The 24,090-nt window shown below is 37.5% G+C and overlaps 1 protein-coding gene across 34 annotated transcripts in view; it reads left to right on the top strand.

The window, feature by feature from the left end:
• The window catches only part of NRCAM (neuronal cell adhesion molecule), a 145,403-nt gene that overhangs the window by 56,640 nt on the left and 64,673 nt on the right, over positions 1-24,090 (top strand). For 13 of the 34 annotated variants that reach the window (XM_071423618.1, XM_071423619.1, XM_071423627.1 and 10 more), the window contains exons 3-5: positions 8,257-8,366; positions 21,207-21,395; positions 23,750-23,767. In XM_071423618.1, coding sequence (XP_071279719.1) covers positions 21,305-21,395; positions 23,750-23,767 — 109 coding nt within the window. In that variant the 5' untranslated portion in view covers positions 8,257-8,366; positions 21,207-21,304. Of the gene's footprint in view, positions 1-8,209; positions 8,367-21,206; positions 21,396-23,749; positions 23,768-24,090 lie in introns of those variants that run through there. The other 21 variants (XM_071423630.1, XM_071423628.1, XM_071423629.1 and 18 more) reach the window with 7 other exon arrangements.

The raw sequence follows: 24,090 nt of genomic DNA, 5'->3' as shown, positions 1-24,090 counted from the left end.
ACAAAAGTTGACGGCCACTTGGATTCTAAAATAATTACAGTTCATGTAGTTTTGGCTTTTACAGCTTTTCAGTATAAATTCTTTTTCTTTTTGTTGAATTTCTATGAAGTGTTATTCAGGAAACCCATTTCTGCAAGAAAACCATCAAATGTTTATCCACAGAAAGCAAAAACAGTTCTTTGAAATCTGTCGTCTAGTCATCTGTCTGTATATTCATTAGGTTTTGAAATGCCACCAAAGCAGACATGAATTAAAAAGGAAAAAATTGTTTTGAAATGATATATTCTTCTCATGTTAAAATTTTTACTCAAGTTTTGTAAGGAAAATACTGACCTAATCTAATGGCAAGATAACAGAAGAAATTGAAGATTCTGCCTGCCAAAATACAAAAAAAAATTAATCCATTAATTACTCACCAAAAACTTTTGTTTTGTAATTCCTTTAAACCAAATCATGATAGTGTAGAAAAAAGGATGGGCAGACTCTCTGGGAACAGTAGCAAGTCTCTTTTGTGTCTACCTACTGCACTGCACTCTGTCAAATGGCAAGGCTCTACCTACTGTCACTGCCAGTACCTCTGTACAAAAAATGTGCTTTCTTCCATCAAGAAACATTAACGTGCTTTTCATTGCATTCTGTAGTCAGTAAGATCATGTATAAATTAATTTGGGATTTCGGAGTACAGCACCTTTAAACCTACAGCTGGCTTAGTAGAAAACTTCCTGTGAAAGTTCTTGTGCCCATTGACATCCTTCTAGTATTGTTAATAACGCATGTGGTACTTTTTTCATGTCTAAAGTACCTGTGTACCTTTAGAGAACAAAATAAATGGTTATTTATTGTTATGAGAGAGCTTCCTGATGCTGATAGACTGACTCAGCTACTGCAGTTTTTCTTGACAGAGCTAAACTGAGCTAAATGCTTTTCCACTCAGAAACATTTCTCTACAGAGAAACTTCCTAACAAATAAAGGATTCCTACAGATTTGAAGAGATGACAGCTGGCATGTGTGTTCACACTGACAATGCTGAAAGAGAGGGAGAAGCTTAAACAGAACCTGAAAAGTGTCAATGGCCTGGGCAAAGTGGAGGCAGTGAGCTGCTCCATCAGGGTGCTGCCTGAAAAGACCATGAAGCTTTGAGCACAAAAATAGCACTGGCTTAATTTTTGAAAGAATGCTACATTGGACTCTCATAGATGAATTAAATATGTTTTTAAAATATCCTTTTTGGAATAACCTACACAGTGGGATGCCTCTTGGCCAGCATTCATGCCAAAAGAAGTATTTGTCTTCTTTTACTGTATTGACAGTGTTTTGAAAGTTCTTTTTTTCTTTTTTTTCTTCCTAAAAGGATACCAACAGTTGAAATGAAATTAGTAGCCAGAACCTTCTGCAAATCTTTATTCTCCTATGAGCTTTTCTTTAACATGGCACACAGTTTAGTTTTTTGACAAAAATAGATTTTAAATTCTGATATTACCTCAATGAGTTCTGATGGAGAATGTTGGGTTAATTCTCCCTCTTTGTCACATTCCAGAATAATATATTAACCTAACTAATTTTCTGTCAATGATCTGTCTTTGTTTGCACCCCTTTTCCATAAATACCTTAAATATAATTTTTCATATTCCTTTTCAATAGCTGATTTGATTATTGGGTAGCAATGATATAATTTGCAAACTAGTGTGCAAATGGAAAAGCTGTGTTGTGCCAGAAGTATTTAAGACTCAGTGAGCACAGAAATTGCAGTGAGGGTGGTTTTTTAAAGTGTACTCATCAGAGCAACAAATTCTCATTATGTTGAGAAATATAGCTCTAATTTGTGACAGGATGGACTAAATATCATTTTGATATGTATACGTGTGCATATATATATACACACACACATATATTATTAATTTTATAAGTATATAATGTTAGTAACTTTATTACTTAAACCATAATTTTTATAGAAAAATAGAATGGTTTGGGTTGGAAAGGTCCATGTGCAGGGACACTTTACACTAGACCAGATTGCTCAAAGCCCCATCCAGCCTCTCCTTGTACACCTAAGGGATGGGGACATCCACACTTCTCTGGGCAACCTGTTCCAATGCTTCACCATTTTCACAGTAAAGAATAGCTTCCCAATATCCAATATAAACCTACCTTCTTCCAGTTTAAAGTCACTCCCCCTTGTCCTGTCAATACTTGCCCTTATAGAGTCCCTCTCCAGCTTTTTTTTAGACCCCTTTAGGGGAACTTGTAAGTCTCCCCAAAGCCTTCTCTTCTTCAGGTTGAACAATCCCAATTCTCTCAGCCTGTCCTCATAGGAGAGGTGCTCCAGCCCTCTGATCATCTTAGTTACCATCCTCTGGACTTGTTCTAACAGAGACACATCTTTCTTGTGTTGGGGACACCAGACCTGCATGTAGCACTCCAGGAGGGGTCTCATGAGGGCAGAGTAATAGGGGGGAATCACTTCCCTTGCCCTGCTGCTCATGCTACTTTCATGCAGCCCAGGACACGTTTGGCTTTCTGGGCTGCAGGTGCTCATTGCCAGGTCACGTTGAGCTTTTCAGCACACCCAAGACCTCTTCAGGCCTGCTCTCAGTCTGTTCTCTGCCCAGCCTGTACTTGGGGTTGCCCTGACCCAGGGCCTTGCACTTGGCCTTGTGGAACTTCATGAGGTTTGCACAGACCCCCCCACTCAATCCTGTGCAGGTCCCTCTGGGTATCAGCCCTTCCCTCCAGCATGTTGACTGTGGCATTCACATTTTCTGGAAAAATCCCTTCGCTCAGGATTTTTCCAGAAAATGTGAATGCCACAGTTGACCACACCACACAGCTTGGTGTCACCAGCAGACCTGCTGAGGTGCACTCAATGGCAGCGTCCGTGTCACTGACAAAGATGTGACACAGTCCTGGTTCCAGAACTGACCCCTGAGGTACACCACTGGTCTCTACTTGGATATCAAGTCATTGACTACATCTCTCTGAATGTGGCCATCCAGCCAATTCCTTATCCACTGAGTGGTCCATCCATCAATCCATTTATCTCCAGTTTAGGGACAAGGATGCAGGACAGTGCAAGGACAGTGTCAAATGCTTCACAAAATCCAGGGAGATGATGTCAGTTGCTCTTCCCTTATCCATTGATGCTGTCATCCTATTGTTTGTGAGGCAGTTTTCTCTTAGTGAAACCGTGTTGACTGTCACCAATCACCTCCTTACCATCCATGTCTCTCAATATTCTTTCCTGGAGATTCTGCTCTCCACGGTCTTGGCAAGCACTGAGTGAGACTGACTGGCCTGTGGTTCCTTGGGTTTTCCTTTGTTTCCTTTTGTAAAAATGAGGTTTAAATCTCCTCCTTTCCAGTGAGTGGGAACTTAACTGGGCTGCCACAGCTTCTCAGATATGATCGAGTGTCTTAGTCATAATTTTCCTATCTTTAGAAATAAAAGCCTTCAGATACAAAATTTATGCAGTTTATAAAATGCATTCTGTTAAATGTATATGAAGGATGATACTATTTTAGAATTATTTTGCAGAAAACTGCATACATTGGTGTATGGTAGTTGCCTACCCTTTCTTGAATTATTTTATTCCTGATAAACCAAATGCACTAATTTATTCAAGTACGATTTAAAAGGTTGGTGGATATAAAACTCAGGGAAATCCAATAAAGGTTTGACATTTCTTTTTACATGACTTATGGAGTCTGCAGAATATATTGCTTCTCTTCAGAATTAAAAATTCACATATCTAACAGCCTACACTAGGAGCAATGCTGCAACTCATTAGAAAGAAATACAAAGACATGCTTTGAATCATAAAGATGGGGAAAATAAAATGTCAGTGTTTTTTAATAAAAATGTACAGTGAAATTTATGGCATCTTATGAAAAGTGTCTGAGGCATGGTGAGAGAAAAATCTGTACAGACTTTATGGATTGCTCTGCTGTTGTGATACAGACATGTCACAAAGTATGTAAAGGCAGGAGATTCAATTCTGTTCTCTTCTTCCCTGTGTGCTTCAGAAGAAATTCTGCTGAGGATAGTACAATTCTGTGCATGTGAAGTGATATAAATAAAGTAGAACTCAGTCCAAGTTAGTGCTCTTTTTAGCCAAATTTTTACAACTGAAGTCAGTTTTCTATGAGGTAGAAATGTTAGTGCAGGATTTTTCATGTTAGGATTACTGTAGGATTGTTTGTTACATCCAGCAGTTGAATGTATTTAAACCTGAAAGTTTTACAATCTGGAAGGAAATGGAATGCTATAGTGAAAAGTAGTTTAAAAAGAAAGTATGGCTGTGAATCCCAGACACTGGAGAAACTGTGTCCTTGCTGAAGGTCATGGAAAAGAATGTCTGAATGAAAGTCATTCAGAATAATCAGCAGTTCAAAATATTGGATGGCTGATTAGTCTGAATGAAAAAGCCAAGCATAAACAAAATTTGAAGACTGTGACAGAATTCCTTGGGAAAGTAGTAAGTCTGCAATTCTGAGAAGTTCTTGCCATAGCAAAGTAGGTGAAAAAAAAGCCTATTTGCAAGGCTGTCTTTGAGGAACATATTTGAACTTTTATGTACTTGGTAGTGATTTGAAAAATCAGTGGATGTTACTGACTCACTGTTCACTGCGTCAAATGGATTAAGTCAGAGATACTAGGATCTTTATTTGATTTTTTAATTAATATTGCATATCAGTTTTCAGATGTTTGACTCTACTTTAGAAGGAATTGTCCTTGGCTTTGCAGAGTATTCCTTGCCAATGCTTAAGTAGGAAGGAACAGAGTCAGCGTAGAGTGATGGGAATATGTCATTATTGCATTCACCTCACATCCATGGCGACTTAGGCTGGGAATACAGTTTCACATCCTGCTTTACCCTGTTTAATTTCAGGCTGTTATCCCAAAGAGGTAGTTCCTTTGAGGAAATCCCTGTCATGTCAAAACCTAATCTTTTCTTGCAGAGGTTTGCTGTCTCTTGGATCAATGAACTGACGTAGCTCTCTCGGGATGCTACAATTCTTAAATGTGAAGGGAGAGGGTGGGAGCTTGCAGTGAGGAGCAGAAGAGCTCAGGACCTCTTCATGTCTTCTTGACAGCTACTTCTCTTTAGATCAGAGCAAGTCTAGTGGGAAAATCCACCCTTAAATAAAGTACCAGCTTTTTCATTTAAGTAAAAGGAAATGCTGGAGAGACCACTAAGGTCTATTGTTGCAAAAAGAAGGGAGTATAGCCAGTGAATGCGTGGCCCTAATTCTACCCCTTCGCACACACACACACACAAAGGTTCTGTTTTAATTTGTGGAAATAACTTCCCTACATAATTCCGTGACTCCACCCAGCCACCCAAAGAAGAAAAGTCATTGTTCAAGTCTCTGTGAAGCTTCCTTTTTTCATACTGGGAGTTCTTTAGGGTATATGAAAGATTTAAGTACTGAAAAGTACCTTCTGATAAAGTACTTCAATGATCAAGAGATTACAGGATTGCTGGCAAATAAAGGGGAAACTACTTTTCTAACCTGGTCCTTAATGCTTTTATAGTAGCAAAGCCAGTTGTATAGATGAGTTCATTTATAGACCCAGCACTCAAGTTTGTTCAGGTTTAATTTTATTTGTTTTTATTTTATTTGAACTCAGATTTTTGAAGGGGTGGAGTTTTTTGGTGCAGGTGTCTTGACTCAAATACACTGAAGTGATTCATTTTGTTAAAAAATAGTTTAACTACGCTTCTGTCCATTTTAAATATTTGAGACTTTCCTTCCTCTTTCTGTTTTCCCCGTGACATTCAATATCTCTGCCAAACCAGTGTAATGACTTAAGGTAAACTTTCTCTGATTAAATATGTGAGAAAGCTTATGTGCGAAGTTCAGAGAGTCTTGGTCGTGCCAATCTTGATTTTACATCTGGAAATACTGGTTTTTGACATTAAATAAAAGGTGTATCATACTTTTCCCAGCATGTACTGATGTGAATACATCTTGCAGCATTGAAAATAGCCAAGATTATCAGCTGCTGTGGAAAAAAAAGGAATGTGGTTTAATTAAGCAGAAATTTATGATCTTACCTGGCAACAACCCAGCAGCAAGCATTATATGTGAAAATTCATTTAAACTGTTGGACCCAGTCTTATGCTGGGAACTCACCATCAAGATTAAAGAAGAGTGAGAAAAGATCTTATTTCATCTTTACCCTCTCCATGATTTCATGGACAATGCTTCCAAGTGACTCCTTTTTAAAGAAACCAGTTCCTGTTACAGAATGAGTTGTGAAGTTAAAAATGCGACATGAGTATGAACACAGAGATCCCTGTGATGCGCTGTGAAAACTTGTACACATTTTTAAAACAATGATATGGGGTACAAAAAGCCTTGTTGCCTTTGGGTTCCATTTGCATTTCAAATGTGAGAAAACCAAAACTCTTTAAGATATGACTCTTAAAGAAGGCACAGATTTTTTCCTTTTTCTGCTATTCAGGTTTATAGGAAAAGTATTCATATGCTGAAAATCCCTGAATATTTTGATGCCTGTTTTCTGGTTTTTTCCTCCAGGAAGAGGAATCTTGCAATGGTTTCTTTTCTCATTGCTGTCTAGTTACTGCTGCACAGGCAGCCAACATTATATAACCCCTTTCAAAATTTGATTCATTTCTGCATAAAACTCAGTGCAAAACCCCAACAAATGAAAGAAAACCCCAACCAAAGCCACAAATGTAGAAAACCTCAATGCGTTCCCCACACCCCCATCCTTAGAACTTTTTAATATGTCTTGAATGAGAAACACTGTTTTCATGCATTAAGAGATGAAAGTTGATTTGCTGCCTTAAATTTGACTCTGACAGGAAAGTGAAGCTTTTAATTTCAAGTTAAATGTTGCCTGGAAAATTTGAACCTAACTGAATTGTAGAGTATAGTTATGAATGTAATTTGTTGTTTAGGCTAGAAACTGGTCAACTACTTCTCAAATGATTACAGTGAAACAGCTTGAGTCAAGTTCCTGTAAGGAAAGAAGGAGGACCAGGAGAGGGGCAGCCCTAATTTTGCAGCCTGGATTTGCCAGCCAGATTTAGCTATTGTAACTGATTTCTGTGTGAGTGTATTATTGATTTATTATTTTATTATTCTGACTGTAAGAAAAGCCATGTCTCAAACCCTCTTCTTCAGTATGAGGTAGACTGTTCTTATTCAAGGTCTGGTTGAGTTTTTTTCCCATGATGGGCTTTATTTCCCATCACCCTTTCTTGTCATAGGTGGCTGCACTCAGCAGGGTGGAGAATAGCTTTTCTATCAGTCTGGTGGTGCTGGCTAGCTTACAGGTTTTGTGAAGGAAGGAAAGGCAGCCCCTCTCTGTTTTCTAGAGGGAATGGTGCTTAGGAAAAATCAGGATTGGGGAAGGAGGGATGCAGTCCATTCACAACTGCTTGTCTAAGGAAGGTCTTGTCTTGATTTCTTGCTCCTTTTTGGAAGGAGGGCCTCCAGTTCTGTAATGTGCTCATATGGTGGCACCTTCATAAACATCAGGAACCTACCTGGTGGGTAGGGCTGCCTTTTTGTTTGTGCTATGTCCACGTGGTCTGTGAAGCATTTCCCAGGAGCCCTACCTTAGGTTTTGACTTCTTCCCATAGATCATATGGAAAATTGGTAAGATATCCCCATTTCCATATGTTTTGATTTGATTTCCAGAAGTACTGCTTTGAGACACATTATTCTTTTGAGCAAATCTCAACTGGGAATTGAAGCTGTGGAATCCTAGGGTACAATGCCTGAAGGGAAGTTAAAGGTGAGACTGCAAACCAGGCTGGTTTCAGAGATGTAAGAATAGAAGATCAAAAATTACTTTCTTCCCTATGGTGCAGTAGTTTCTACATGTCCTTACAGACCCAATTAAAATAACATTTGATTAAAATGAATACAACAAAGCACAGTTTTTAGAGGTACTATATCTCTGGATAAATTGAAAAACCACCAAGATTTAATTATATATTAAAGATTAAAGAGTACTTTCTGGTTTTAGTTAAATACAGTTTCTCTGGTGTATAAGCAGTAAGACAATTTAATGTAAAATTAAAAATCCTGGGACAACAGCTTCTCCTCTCAATTCAAATTAGCATGTCTGAGAAAATAATTTTGGCCTTTAATGTTGATTTATAGCAATTTTTTCTTTCTTTATGTGTTGAAATCCAAAATAGTGTTATGTTAATATGGTTGTATTACCTGCAGGTGTTGCTGGAGAGTTGAGTGAACAGTCCTTTGTATTTTCTTTGAAGGATCAATATTTCAAGATGTGTGAAGGAGAAGGGTCTAACTGACAAGCTGCCTTGATGCACTGTTATTCTGACTATGACTGGATTGACTGAAAATTGCCTCAAAGAGTAAGGTAATTTATAAAACTATAAAGCATAGCAAAGTGTTTGAAGTAATCAAAGTTAATGAGGAGTGATTTATTTTCACTTTTACGATGCCTTCACTGTTATAGTTTCTTGAGTTTTTCTTTCTGAAATGTTCATATTTGATACTGCTTTTGCACGAAAAAGGTGCATTAGATGTTACAACTGCAAAAAAGGTTAGATCTGGCAAAATTGAATGAAATAATTTTTAATAGTTGTGCTGTGAGAAATTGCTCTTAGTGTATCTAGGTAATTGAAGAGAAATTAGATTTTAATTTTTTGTGTATGTCTAGAAATTGAGCAAATAACCTGGCTTAGGAAAAAATGGCAGTTTGGAAAGAAGATGTATACATAGTTATAAACCAGTGCCTTTTAATGAAATAGGAATTCAATTCATTTCAGTGCTACTTCATTACTCTGCCTAGACATACTGTCATAACAAGCAGGTATTACTTTGGAAGCCTCATTGTGCAATACAAATATTATATATGTAAATAAGCTCTTTTTATTTTTGAACCATTAAATGTACTCATTCTCTATTGTGGATAAAACAATATGCTTATCAGTCTACTAGTACTGATTTACAGTCTGGTTTACAAGTTGTGTAGTGAAGTGCTTTTGCAGTACTAAATACAGAATTTCAAGAGGTTTTTTTTTGTTATTTTTGGATTTTGTATTGTGTTTTCCTCTTGCAATGTTCTTTTTCCTTCACCTTGAAGAATCTTTCTGTAATTCAATATCTAGTATTTTGTGGAAGGATATCATATATGCTTAGAATAGTATTTACACAAAAAAAATACTGTTCTTGCAATGTGTGCTGTTTGCATTTGAGATTTTGATGTAAAGAATAAATCAGTTTTAAAACGGTCAAAGAAAATAGTAGTGAACACGGCAATATGAAAGAAATTCCCTTTATCTCCTCAGTGGTAATATGAATGTGAAATTCAAATGATTCTGTGAACAATGTAAATTTTTACATCAAAATGTAATGTTTACTGACATAATATATCTGAAGTCCTGGGTGAATTTTTTTTTGTTTCATTAATGAATAGCATAGACATACAAAAAAAAGAAAAAAAAATGTTCCTAGTTAGGGAACAAACTGGATTAACTTCTTGATGAATAAATGAGCTTTTTTTACCCTTAAGGTTTAAATTAATGATTTTATAAAAAGGCATACTCAGGCTCAGTTACTTGCTTTGTTCTATTCTGCTTGCTTAAATTGCACCTGAAATTACGTTATTTCAGTGGTGTTAAATGCCTTCTCTGATTCTTTTAAATGAGAAATTGAAAATATTCCTAATGTATAAAATGTATTTCAAATGAAAGAGTAACAGCATGGAAATGTAGGTTAGTACATCCCATTTAGGTTTCAGGCTTTTAATGATGTTTTTAAACTCTATTAGAGAGGTAAGATTTATTGTGAGAATTAAGCCGCCGGGTTTTATTTTTGATACATTAAACTAAAAAATACATTCATTTAAAAGCCATACTAATCCTTTAACATCATATTAACAGAGAAATTTTTCATATTTACATAAATGTGAAATGCATAAAAATAGACCTTCATTTATATTTTTGAATAAATTCTCTTTTCTCGGCCTTTGATAATGAAGATACAAGAAAATGGCTAGAGAACAGAAAGTTAGCAGAATCAGCTGCAGCAAAGATAGAACACATCTCAATCAAACCAAGATTTAATTACGCCAGATGAAGCCAGTCACAGATTTAATTGAATAACCCTGGCAAAAGGAAGGATAAATACTAAAAATATGAATTCTAGTAAACTATATCTGTTATTTGAAGTCTTTCCACTGAAATAACATAACAACAGGGGTCTATCCATTTGAACAGATGTGGTTTAATAGTGTCAGTAAAACCTACTAAAATCACATAGTTTCTTCTAAACAAGAAGAAAAGTATAGTAATAAATGGAAAGCTTTCTGGATAGCAGTAGACTGTGGGGGGAAGTAATAACAAGTGCAGTGCTGGTTCATCCAAAATGTCATCTGTGCTTCCAAAGTTTTGATCCAAGGTACTTACCCTGCTGTGAACTGAAAATGTTCATTTTTACAAAATAATAGTATCATGGAATGGGTTAGGTTGGAGAAGACCGCTAAGATCATCACATCCAGCCATTAATGCAGCACTGTCAAGTCCACCACTAAACTATGTCCCAAAGTGCCACGTGTACACATCTTTTAAATACCTCCAGGCATGGTGACTAAACCACTTCCCTCCCTAGGCAATCTGTTCCAGTGCTTGACTGCCCTTGAAGTGAAGAAATTTTTTCTAATATCCAATCTAAACCTCCCCTGGCACAACTTGAGGCAATTTCCTCTTGTCCTATCTCATGTTCCTTGGGTGAGTAGGCCAACCTCCAACTTGTTACAACCTTCTTTCATAAGGTTCCACTTCAGCCTGCTTTTCTCCAGCCAAAACAGCCCCAGCTCCCTCAGCTCCTCATCAGATCTGTGCTCAGACCCTTCACCAGCCTCATTGCCCTTCTCTGGATACACTCCAGCCCCTCAATGTCTTGCTTGTAGTTAGGGGCCCAAAACTGAGCACAGGATTCAAGGTACAGCTTCACCAGTGCTGAATACAGGGGAACAATTGCTGCCCTGGTGCTGCTGGCCACACAATTGCTGATACAGGCCGGGTGCCACTGGCCTTCTTGGCCACCTGAGCACACACTGGATCCTGTTCAAATGGCTGCTGGCCAAAACTCCCAGATCCTTTTCCACGGGGCCCCTTTGCAGCCACTCTTCCCCCAGCCTGTAGTGCTGTCTGGGGTTGTTGTGACCCAGGGGCAGGACCTGGCGCTTGGCCTTGTTGAACCTCATGCAATTGGCCTCAGCCCATCGATCCAGCCTGTCCAGATCCCTCTGCAGGGCCTTCCTTCCTTGCAGCAGATCAATGCTCCCACCCAGCTTGGTGTCACCTGCAAACTCACGGAGGGTGCACTTGATCCCTTTGTCCAGATCACTGATAAAGGCACTGAACAGGATGAACCCCAATACTGAGCCCTGGGGAGCACCACTGGTGGCTGCCTGCCAATTCACTGCCATTCATCACCACTCTGAGCCCAGCCATCCAGCCAAGCTTTTACTCAGCAAAGAGTATGCCCATCCAAGCCGTGGGAAGCCAGTTTCTCCAGGATAATGCTGTGGGAAACAGTAATCAAAGGCCGTACTGAAGTCTAGTAGACAACATTCACAGCCTTTCCGTCATCCACTAAGTGGGTCACCTTGTTGTACAAGGAGCTCAGGTTGCTCAAGCAGGACCTGCTTTTCGTAAATCCCTGTTGGCTGGCCCTGAACCCCTGGTTGTCCTGTATGTGACACATGATGGCACTCAAGATGATCTGCTCCATCAACTTCCAATGCTCCGTGAACATTAATGCTCTCAGTTGTCCCTTCTCGAGGCTGAACAGGCCCAGCTCCCTCAGCCTTGACACATAAGAGAGATGCTCTAGCCCTTTAACTATCTTTGTCTCCCTCTGTGGCACCTGTTCCAGAGATCCCATGTCTCTCTTGTTCTGAGTAGCCCAGAACTGGACACAGCATTCCAGATGTGCCCTCACTAGAGCTGGAGGAGGTTCAAGAAAAAAAAAGAAAAACAAAGGTAGCAGAGAAAAAAAAAAACTGAATTCCAATCTTCCCTGCTTAATTTTATCTATAGAATTGAGGTGTCTAGCTGCAGCAGGCAGGTTTTCTAATGGTGATGAAGTTAATCAGAACTTTCTGAGTTGTTATGAATTATTTGAGAGTGAGGAGAAATTAGAGTTGCTCATTTAAACATGTGGTAAAAATCACTTCAGAAATCACTTTCAGAAAGTCTTGAAATAGGCAAATTCTTTCTAACCATTGTTAGGACACTATTCACCCCTTCACATATGGTGCTCAGCAGCATTCCTGAGTGTAGCGACCTGGTTATGAAATGTACCACAACACTGGTGATATCTGCAAACAAATTATAAGTTGGTTCATTTACATAGGTCTCACATAATTCTGTTGGGAGCAGTGGCAGTATGAATTAGTGCTGTATAAAGCAGGAACAGGCTTGATTTGCATAGCTATAATAAATGTGAAGATTATCAAGTCTCACTTTTAGAGAGAAAGCTAAGAAAATTTCTATAGTGTTGAAGTGCTTGTATCACAGTTCTCTGTTCATTTCAGTTTTTAATGGTGGGCAGATAACAGGTGTAATTGTAACTAATTTAACAGAATTATTTAAAATTAAATGAGCAAACAGGCTAACTTTTACCTGTTAAATAGGTGTTGCACGTAGGTGGCTAGTTCCCAATGCCCATCACCAAAAAATGTACCCAGGGCAGCTGGCTGGAGTTGGTACAGTTTATTCCTTCTGCACTGTTTACCCTCCTTTGTTCATGTACTTGTTAAGGTTTTATATCTGACAGAATGCCTTAGTCCTCCTTTTCTGGCAATGTCCCTATTCTGAGTGACCTCCTCTTTAGCATAACTATTCCAGCATTTCATGCCAGTATTAGTGGTTTCTGCTCTACTTCCCCAAGGGAGGAGTTGCCCAGTCTGTGAATCAGATCCTGCTCTTTTGCACAGCATGGTTTTCTCAAGAGTATCTCCAGGATTGCAGGAATACTTCTGGATGGTCAGTGCTTTTGGGGTTAGCTGTCGGGATCCAAAGAAGATAATAAAACCAGTGTAATACAGAATGTATTACCTTCTCCTTAGGTAGCTCTCTGAAACCCCTGCACTGAATTTTGATGGGTAGAAAAAAATTAGGAAAATAGAAAAAAAAGTCCATTTTATCACATCTCCCAGGTAAAGAAATTAATATTTCAGGGACTATTTCAGCTGAGCATCCTCTTTGCATAGTTACAAGAAACTGAACTGGGAGTCCTCACTCAGGGTATGGCTCCACTCACCACTTCACTATGGTATGGCTGTGAAAGCAGGCTGATGATACATTGATATTTTTTCTTATAAGCACTGTTTTATTCTATTGCAAAACCTTCAGAGGGAAAGAGATGGGCTTCTTGAAAATGTTTTCCTTGTTGAAGTTTCTGCTGAATTATTTGTACTTAAAGAGCGACAAGATCATTTGCATGCTCTAAAAGTGTCAAAGCATGAAGAACTATCCTAATGATAGCATCATCTAGGTACCTGCTTTTACCATCCACAAGCTGTGAAAATGTGTTTTCTTAGTTTATTTTCTCTCACTTACTCTGAATTCTTTCTAACTTACTGAGAATTTTAATGATTAAGCAGAAATCTTTCCTCTCCTTGATCTCCATATTTAGTGATTTACTTCAAGCCAAACTAGCTCCCTAAATTTATGCAAGTTACATTTTCACACCCTCCTTTGTAAACTCATGGTCTTCAGCATGAGTAGATCATCATCAGCAGCAGATTTGCAAAATTACACTCAACTCCAACATCTCAACCAAGTCTTTGAAAGACAGTAAAGTATGTACACATGCATAAGAGATGATGTGTATTTGTTCAGGCTGTAATGACTCTAAAGAACTGCTGAAATAGGTGTCACTATACCATTAGTTCTATGCTCTATTCCATCATTTTTACATGAGGGGATTAAAAAGGTAAGAGAATCTGAATCCAGTCAAGTATTTAGGACACCAGAAAGGACCCAAGCAAGACCTAGACATCTGTTTAAATTTGCAATACAAAAGTGCTGTTCAGATGCTGATTTGATTCTGGGAGCATCTAAACATGCCAGGCTTACTAGGCTTACCTACCTATTTGAGGGCTATCCACAGCTTTGCTTGGCCATGTCTATAGTCACCCCAGCCAAAGCAGTTTATCATTTAAGCTGAGCAGGACCTAAAAAGTAAGTGCTGCTCTGTTTAAATCCTCAAAAGGGCCAAATCCAATATAGCCCTTAAGGGAATATGTAAGACAACTGTAAAAGCACAGATTAGCCTTGCTCCAGTGTTTTAAAAGTCAACTCTAAGTGGCTGCTTTAAGGATTCAAGTCTGTCACACATGACTGAATTTACAGGCTTACCTGTTGCCCTTAATTAGATATTTGACCTCTGCGCTTAGTTGTTTGGAGGTTTTTTCCCTGCTTTTTTTTTTGTGCTCATAGATTGTGTTTCTTGACCAGACAGTTGAAATAAGAGTGGAATTTTTAAGGACCCCTGTCTCTGCTTTTTTATCTGCATCCCAGTGTTCATAGTGATCTACCAAAGAGATCCAGTTAGCAGCTATGAAATTTTAGGCATTTTCTCATGGCAGATGTGTTGGTCATTTCCATGGTGGAGACAAGCAGGCAAATATTTGGGTTTTTTTAATAGGACCAAGTCTTAGAAACACTGTTTTCTGGTGTTGTTATATTATTATAAGTAACATGATTAATTGGAAGAAAAATTATGATGCATCATATTAGGATGGAAAGCCTCTTTAGTCATAGTAACCATTAGTAGATATTGAATGCTATGTGTTGAAGATACATAATTTTATGTAATTTAGCAAGTCTAGGTGTCATGGGCCTACCTGTGAGCTCCACAGGAGCCAGTGGGGAAGATATCTGGTTCACAGGTTTTCGTTTTTAATATGTTCCTTAAGACTGGGAGATAGCTGGTGTTCTGCCCAGATTCAGAATAGACAAGCAGATTGAGCAGGGTAAGTATAGCCTGATATAAATCACAGTGAACATATGGAAAAAGCTGATTGGGGACTCAGCTGATAGGGAATTAAAAGCCTTGAGTAAAATTGATTCTGCTCAGAGTTTTATGGAAAGTAGAGCTTGTAAAACAAATGATTTACAAAAACTTGATTTTAATCTTTTAATATCTGGTAAAATTATGCATTTGGTAAGATGATGGTAAGATGACTTTGAAAAGCATTTGGCTTACTGCCACGTGAAACCAATTAATAAAAAGATGAATAGAACTATGTAACGAAACAGACCAGACTTTGATGAATAACAAACCAGTTGGCAGGTCTTTATATAGGATTGTCAGTAAAGAAGTTTCATGGACTAAGTGGCTTTCCCATAGTTGAAAATCGAGTCACAGTAGAGAGACTGTAAATTATGTCTGGATTGTGGAAAGTAAGGAGACCACTGTGAATGCTTAAGTACATTCTCAGAGCCAAAACAGTAATGCTGAGTGTAGAGGCAGTTCAGGAGTGTAACCAGGCTGATGATTTTTTTGCTGTATATAGAACTGCTGAGAACATTTAGAGTGTGGCACACAAGGCCATCTGCCTTTGTCAAAATAGCTTGAAAATGGCTAAGTGCCATTTTCAAGCATCTAACCCTAACAAGTAGCTGAAGCATCTGAATTAGTCCTGAGGAGAGCTTGTTGAATTCAGGAGTTCTGTCTGTGTAGTTTATTTTTCATCCAGTTCTCTTTAAATGGATATCCCTATAATATTTACAGTGTAGCCAAATCCAAAGCAATGGGCTTAAGCTTCATAAAGAGGAGATCACAGAAAATGATTTAGTATTTCCTGATGACTTTAAAGGATAGATTTATAGTAGATTGTGACAAATTAAAAACTCGGAGGAAAGCAGTGTGGTGTTTTCCAGGGTTCTAAAGAATGAGAAATAGTTCTAATGCGGTGTGCTTTTAGAAAGTTTAAAAAATTATTTCTATTTATTGACACCTCTATTCAGACACTCTAAAGCTATGTGTCCTGTGCTAAGTAGATTAAGACCAGCTATGTAGAAATAGACCATAACTTGGATAATTTACATCTAATAGGTAAGAGATGGATGGGAGCAAACCAGTTGGGACTGAATTGACTACAAGGTTATTCAAGAGCAGAATTTTGACTACTACTTGGGTCTGTCAGCACAGACCTGGGTGTTTAGTCTATTATGTCATACTACCTCCATAAAAACAGTTAGAATTATTCTTGTTATAAAGCATTATTGTTTCTAGTAGTGCTGTGTCTGTGCCACTTACGTAGTGTAACACTAAGTGCATTGTTATCTATTTCTGTTTGAAATATTTTAATTAAATATTTGTTTATAATTAGTGGTTTTTATGTGGCCTATTATTGCAAATATTAGATAACCTAAAAAGAAGGGTGAAATTTTAAACCATTGGTTCAAAAATATTTTAAATAATCTTATTAATACTTGCATAGCTAGCATAGTTGTGTAAACCACGTAAGTCCTGTAAAGACCTTCCATTAAGTGACAAGGGTATTGCTGTTGTCCTCAAAAGCGAGCATTTTGTGCTTTTTTATTATAATCTTCAACACTTCTTTTTAATGTACAAATCATTAAATACATTTATGCCATTTAAAATTGCTTTTCATGTTTCTGCGGATATAAGACTGCTATGAAACAAATTTCCTTGAAAACTATTTATTTTTCCTATATTCTAATTATGTCTCTCTTTCACTATAGAGGCATTAGACAAATGAAGCAGAGGGAGTTTTTTGCTAAGTAATAATGTTTCTCTAACCTCCAGTGTCTAACTTGTACTGCATTAATTTAATCATGTTTATATAGAAGATAATGCTTTTTTCCCCTAATGTGTATGAAATATTCCAGTTGTTCTATCTTGCAATTTAATTACCTTTTCACATTTCTTACACTGACCTTGGTTTCCATTCACATTTCTAAAGAACTTTTTGTCTTAAAAATAATATAATTGAGTAGATATGCATAATCAGTGATGCATCAAATCTCTGTGAAACAATATTACGTTTAGAAAATGCTGTCTAACTTTGGAGTAGATCGAATTTCAGTAAACACACTTCCTTACACTCTTACATCCTAAAAAAGAAATATTGCAGCAGCACTTACAAGGAAATTAAACATGTTGTATGCTTCTGTTGAAGACAGCCAGAAGAAAAATGTGTCCTTTCTGGCATTTGGAGCCTCAATTGACTCACCTTTGAGGTGTCAATTGATAGTGTGTCTGTCTGTATTAATATTCCAATCAGAAATCAGTATTACTCAGTACTGGTATAGTATAGTAAAATATCCTCTGTGTGTGGGTGTTTGCTCTACAGTCGTGGATACTGTTCAGCTGATAGCACTCTCTTTGGCAAATACTGACCTGACCAATTGTCCTTCTATGGTGCCTGGACACAATTCAGGGAGTGTCAGTGAGTAGGTAGGATGGATGCTTCTTCAGTAGAAGGGAAGGATGTAACCCATGATGTACCAGTGTCTTCTCCCAAGCAGCAAGCAAAAGGACAAGAGGGAACAGTCTCAAATTGCTCCAGAGAAGGTTTAGATTAAATATTAAGAAAAGTTTCTTTACTGAAATAATTATGAAGCACTGGAAGAGGCTTCTCAGAGAAGTGGTTGAGCTCTCCTCCCTGGAGGTAATTAAACACATGTAGCTGTGGCACTTAGAAACACAGTGAAGTGTTGAACTTGGCAGTGCTGGGCTGATAGTTAGGCTTGATGATCTAAAGGTCTTTTCCAAACTTAACAATTCTGTGATTCATTTGCTCTTGAGCTCTTAAAATTGAGGAGATCCTTGTCCCTTTTGATTTACAAAAGGAGTCTTGAATTCTGCCTTCCAAATTATCCCTTCCATATACATGTTGTTTTTCCTAGCTCTTCAGTGTTTTGCTGTTTATAGCCAAATGGTCCCAGTGAAGAGACCACTGGGAACCAACTGTGTCTTGACCTTCTGCCATATAGTCTACCTCAGGCTCACCTCAGGTGCCTTCATTCTTCTAATTGTGTCTTTCTGTGGGTCATTTTTAAAAAGTAATTCCTTGTTTGTTTTTTTTTTCCCCCAAGTGAAAAAAAGGTTGATGTCTCTCACTTGATCCTGGTTCTTTTGTAATACGTACATAAAACCCTTGCCTTCTGAAATTATACTTTATGATGAAATACTATTGCACTTTGCTTATGCATTTTTATTTAACTGGACTCCTGTTTGCTATCCCATAGCTTCAACCCTTAGTCCATGTTGTTAGTCACAATCAGCATCTCATCAAGAAGCACATTAGACGTAACAAGTGACATTTTGTTAGGTACATAAGAGGTATGCAGGTGTAGAAAATCGTATTTTGTACAAATTGGTGAGCAAACTCCTGACCAAACTGTGACAATATATTTGTTTTCCTATGAAAAGGGTAGGAAAAAAATGTCTCAGTTACAAGAGATCGTAAATAAATTATCTGGAGGAAAAGGCAATCTGCTATATAAATATTTCAAGTTTTGCAATTGAAGCCTTTACATTGATCTGTGCTTAGAGGCCTGTCCTTATTTTGTAGCAGATAATGTTATGTCAAAGCAATGTTTAGTTCTACATAGCAGCTGTTGTATTCATACTAAATTATGCCAGATTTAATCTTGACTACATTCAACAAGAGCACCCAGTTGTGCTGACAAACCTAAAATCATTTTCAGTAATATTCTGTCGCAAACCTTTGGGCTCTCTGAGGTTGAATTCCCATATTATACCCAAACATCCCAGCAGCAGATTCAATTGGTATCCAACTGGAACTTTGCAGCAGCAGAGGTAGACAATATGAGACAATTTCTCAAGAGTATTACTTTCCCAATCATTTTAATTGCCCCTGCCTGATTCACCAGTGCTTGTGTATTCATTTGTACTTGTTCAAAGCAAATGCAATTTGATTTTACAATACTCTCAAATCACTGCAATACTCATTTTACATGTCGAAAGAACAAGACAATAAAGTGGATAATCAGGTTTTCAGGGTTTCAGAAGGAGAACTGAAATGTTGCATGGAGAAGAAACAATAGAAGTCAAGGTTCTCTTGTGCAGTACTTCAAAGAGTATCCTGTAAATCCCAGGTCATGGCACAGAGAGGGCACCTTGATAATTGCAGTGATACTGTAATGAAGAGATGGCATATTAATCAGGAGAACAGAGGGTGAGAACCTAGTTTAACTGAGAAGAGCAGACAGCTGTGGTTGCTGGAATAAAATCAGCTTTTTTGGAGAGCACTTCGTTGCAGGAAACATGCTGGAGTGTTCTCAGGCACTCTTGACAGAAGCTCTACTCCTCCTTGCTCACTTCAGCAGGAGCGTAGAAAACTGTATGTGCCAAAATGGGATGAGGAAAGCACTTCTCACCTTTCCCACCTCAACCCCAGTAATTTAGGGTGCTTATTTAAAATATAGCAAATTTCAGTTTGTTTTTCTAGAAAAGTCTGAGTATTTTTCATGCTTTCCTGCTAGGTGTCTGAACCCCTTTCTGAATGTTTTGTAGATTAGCATGCCACCTTGACTGCTTGTGAAGTTCCAGTTTATATTTATATAAATAATTATGCTAAAGCCTGAACTATGGTGTCCTCTCTTCTGATGTGTTTTATAATTTTTCTCATTTGCCATGATAAGTAATTAGTCATTACATTACAGTATGCAGTCCTAGAGATAGTTTGGAATGTCAATAAGCAACTTGCCCTGTCCAATCAGTAGTTCCCAGCAACTCCAAATAGTACATGTCTAGAACTTTAACCTACTGGAATATTCTTATTTTGATAGAAAAATCTGTTTTGCAGATAGTGACAGTAAGAATCAAGGAGTTTGATGTCCTAGATTAGGATGAGAAATAGAGCTCCACACCTCAGTTCTAGTTTCTAATTCTAGTCTCGTTCAGAGAACTGTACAAAGAGAAAGATAATTTACAGCAGCAATTAAGAGGCATAATTTCTTCTGTAATGTGAAAATTGAGGGAAATTCTTACCATAGACTGGCTTAAGTAACTTCAGGAAGCACAAACAAATCTTAATTTAATATTTGTAAAGCAGGTGCTTCTTTGCAGCTTTAACTCCTTGTAGACTGGATAGCTTTGTGTTTCATATCTGTAGCCAGAGCTGAGCAAGTGTTCTCTTCAAGGTGAATTAATGCTGATCACTGTGAACTTCCTGATCCATCTGGGAGGTACTTTCTCAGTGGATGTTCATCTACTGAGAATGCATTGTGCAAGCACCGTTTGGATTTCTAGGGCTGCGCAGCTCTTTCTTGGTCACTGGTGATGCTGATGGGGCTTGCAGGCAGTTGTCACTCCTCCATTTTTCTCAGCTAGAGCTTGGTCCTGAATGCAGAAAATAAGAAGGGAACCAGAATCATTCTGCATGGCTAATGTGATCTCTCATGCTTGGCTGAGGAGGGAAATCTAACAGATTTCCAAGAACTTAAGTTTCATTACTGGCAGTTTGTCACATAGGAAAGGAGGAGAAGGGTGTTTGAGAATATGCTGACAGTTAATTATATTTTGGTTTCAGGCTAGAAATGACAAAGCATTTTGATGTTACCTGTTTTGAGAAGAGCCAGATATCCAGAAGTAGGAGCCTAGGTACAGTACTCAGGATAGTACCTTAGCACCTTAATCAAGTCTTGTGTATTCAGTCCACAGCTGCCTTATTAGAAAGAGTTCCAAAGTGGGGAGAAGCTGGGATACCTAACTCAAAGCTGCAGAAAGATTCCACAGTTTACTTAGCAAATTCATGGCTTGACATATTTTCATTGGAGTAGATACCTAAAATGCCTCTTCCCAAGAATGGTGCAGGGTGCTTGAAAGAGAGACTAGGTGGGCATTCAGAGCTGTAATCCTCTAAATCTACTTCAGAGGACTGTTATCTTTAGTATATACTCTTTTTTTAACTAGATGGACTGACTGATGCTTTATCCTTCTTAGGAGAGGTATTTGTATTTCCGTTCAATAAGGTTGTGGGATTTCTTCATTAGCTTCTTTAGGAAAGTGTTATGATCTAGATGACCTTGTGAATTTCTTGGATTTCAGTAGAATGCATGGTGTAACCCTTATCTTTAGATATAGTATTTAGACTGCTTGTATTTCATAATATTTTTAAGATGCATGTGACCATTTAACTCTCCATTATATCTGCATATCATTCTTTTGGTTTTTTTATCAGGTTTCTTGTCTATATTTACATAACTACCACAAGCTATCTAGTCTTACGAAGTTGAACTTCATTCTTCAAGTGTGATTTACTCAGTACAGCTTAAAATCATGACGAAAAAGATGAGCATGTCTACAAGCAAAACTTCCCTGGTCCTCTTTCTGTGCCAAATTATTTCTGCACTGGATGTACCTCTTGACTGTAAGTATTAACCTGATAAATAAGTGGAAGAATAATTAAATAATTTCTGTAGGAAACTGAAGATAACTCCAACACGGAGCTAAAAATAGAGTGTGTTTGGTCACTTCAATCAGGACATTATAATTATGAATATTTACACTGACTTACTGAAGATTTTCAAAACCTGTGCATATAAAATGAGTTACATTGTTCAGTTGAGGAGATTCTCGCAGAATCCTACTTACATTTCAGTGTGCCTTTGTTTGATCAAACTGAAGAAAGCCAGAAAAGCCCTGCTAAATGTTAATTATTTGTGAAATTAAGAGCACATTGATATTTTTCTAAAAATCCCAGGACAGTTCCTAGTGGCTGTAAACAATCACCCTTACCTTCAGAGAAGAGGTTCCCTGGAGCTGGTATGAGAGCTAGTAAAAAATTCAAATACCTAAAATTCAGGCACTCAGAGCATCTTATTTTTTTGATGCCAAAGGGTAAGTAAGGCTCTTAGATTTCTTGAGTAGTGCCTGAAAACAGTTAAGAATTTTTTCTTAAAAACATGTTAGAAATGTGCTGGGCAGGGAAGTCCAGCATTAACACATGAGGAAATGCCTGGAGGAGGGGAAATCCCATTATCTGAAGTTCTTGTCTAATACAAGACTCTGTTAGGGGGAACCTTGAAGATAGCACTCCATGTTGAAAAGGGAGCAATGGTAACTTCTGTGTTTTACATTCTCAATAGCTAATTTTTATTAAATTACTCATGTTTTAGGTTGCTGTTTTCTTTCTAAGATAAACATGATCACATTTTCAGAATTCAGTGAGCCATGTTGCACCTCTCAGTGATGATTCATTTGTTAAACTAATTTCCAGGGAAGAGAACATTAGGGCTGGTGTTTAATTGATGGATTAATACATCAGTAAATTTGCCTGTGATTCTAATCTGCATGTTTTTCTTTACCCCGTGGTTTTGATACCTTCCTGCCTTCCAGAAACGCATGTTTTTCTTTAATAATCATTGACATACATTGCAAGTGCTTTGGTGTTTTTTTTTTTTCCCATGCATTTTACAAGCCTATCAAACCAATGACCTGCATTTCTGTAACAAAATCAATATATCTGAATGACATCCAGCTTGTTGTGTTGCAAATGCTTTTAGAGGAATAAGCTGTGGGTTAAGGAAGGCTTTGAAAGTTTGATGAGTAAATGAATGTGTTACTTTCAACACTTAATTTTTCTCCTTAAACATCTTTGCAGGCTATAAATAGTCTTTTAAACCTATCTTGTAGTTTAGCAACTAATATAGATTCTGCACCTCTTTAATATTATTATCTTAAGAGCAAGATTTTAGGTTAAATTTACCAGAAATGCATCAATAGACAAAAATTAATAGCCCTTTTGGATGTATCATTTTAATTCTGTACTGAGTATTTAATTCCCTTCTGCTTCATGCTTATTAATTTTGTGAGGTCTGATAAAGTCACATACTTGAATTTTTAGCCAGAAATTACATCTGGAATAATGGTATCGCTTTCATAAATAATGATGCGAATGGTCTCTGGGAGAGCACCACAAGGGAAGGACTTAGATTGTTTGTGGGTCTTCCCTGAATATCAACCATAGAGACCTGGTGGTGAGAACCTACTTGATTAGTTGAATATTTAGGTTTTATCCAGGTTAAAAATTTCTATTCATAGCAAGTTCACTAGTTCCTAGTCAGTGTCTCCTCAAAGCAGGCCAGGAATGACTGAAAATGTAGGGACTCAGGGACATTTGGCCTATTGATAAAGGGAGGTGTTTATGCAAAACATTGGAATTAAGCAATAATTCCAATTAGTTTAGATGATTTTTTTTTTGTTTAGTTATTTTTCAAGCCAGAAAGCGTTGCAAGTCTGTTGAGTAGGATTAGGTGCTTTTGTCTTTACAAGAGTAATTTTAGCCTGAAGCATTCTCTTTGTTCTTCCATGTGATCATATGGGTGGATTGATTTTGACTGCAGCATGAGCATAGTACAGTCCATTAATTCTGATTTGCTGCTGTCACCTCAGTATTTGTATTTTATGTCCTTGCAAGGCCAAAATCACATAGCATGGTTGCCATTAAAAAGTCAACACTTCAGGAAAGTTTCTCATGCTAAGAGCTTTAAGATAAATGTAGTAATAGCTAACACAATGGAAATTGTGGTTGGAATTTCAGGCTTTGCTGCATGGGTTGCAGTGCTGGATGTTTTAAAAGTTTTCTTTTTAATGGTGACCAATGTACTTGTCAGAGATACTTATCTTCCCTCTCAAAATTGCTAATTTTCTCTTCACTAACAAATGTTTCTCTTTAATCTCCATTTGTCCATTCAACTGCTGATTCTGATGTGGGAATAAAAGCAAAACTTCTAGAAGAATGTAAGTTACTCTTCACCTAAAAATAGGCTGCGTGCTGCTGAAAATTAATACAGATTGTGCTGCAAATTGAATTTGTTGCCAAAAATGTGTGATTCTGACATCTTGTTGATAATTTTGTTTGCTGTATCTAGATGTTTTGTGCATGCAGTGTTCAGAAAATACTAATGTACATAAAACAACATTCTGATATTCTGAATAAATTAATTGTGTGATTTTTGATGGTGTGCTATTTGAACATTAAAATCTTCACTCAATATCAGCATGTGCAGTGTTTTATTACTACTTTCAGGAGTAAATATATTTGATTAAAAATTAATGGAATA

This window comes from Agelaius tricolor, unplaced genomic scaffold (genome assembly GCF_023055355.1).
Source record: "Agelaius tricolor isolate 1412-34295 unplaced genomic scaffold, bAgeTri1.0.p SCAF_3, whole genome shotgun sequence".
Classification (NCBI taxonomy): Eukaryota; Metazoa; Chordata; class Aves; order Passeriformes; family Icteridae; genus Agelaius; species Agelaius tricolor.
The sequence above is the reverse complement of the archived record's forward strand: the minus strand, read 5'-3'. Positions and strand labels throughout refer to the sequence as shown.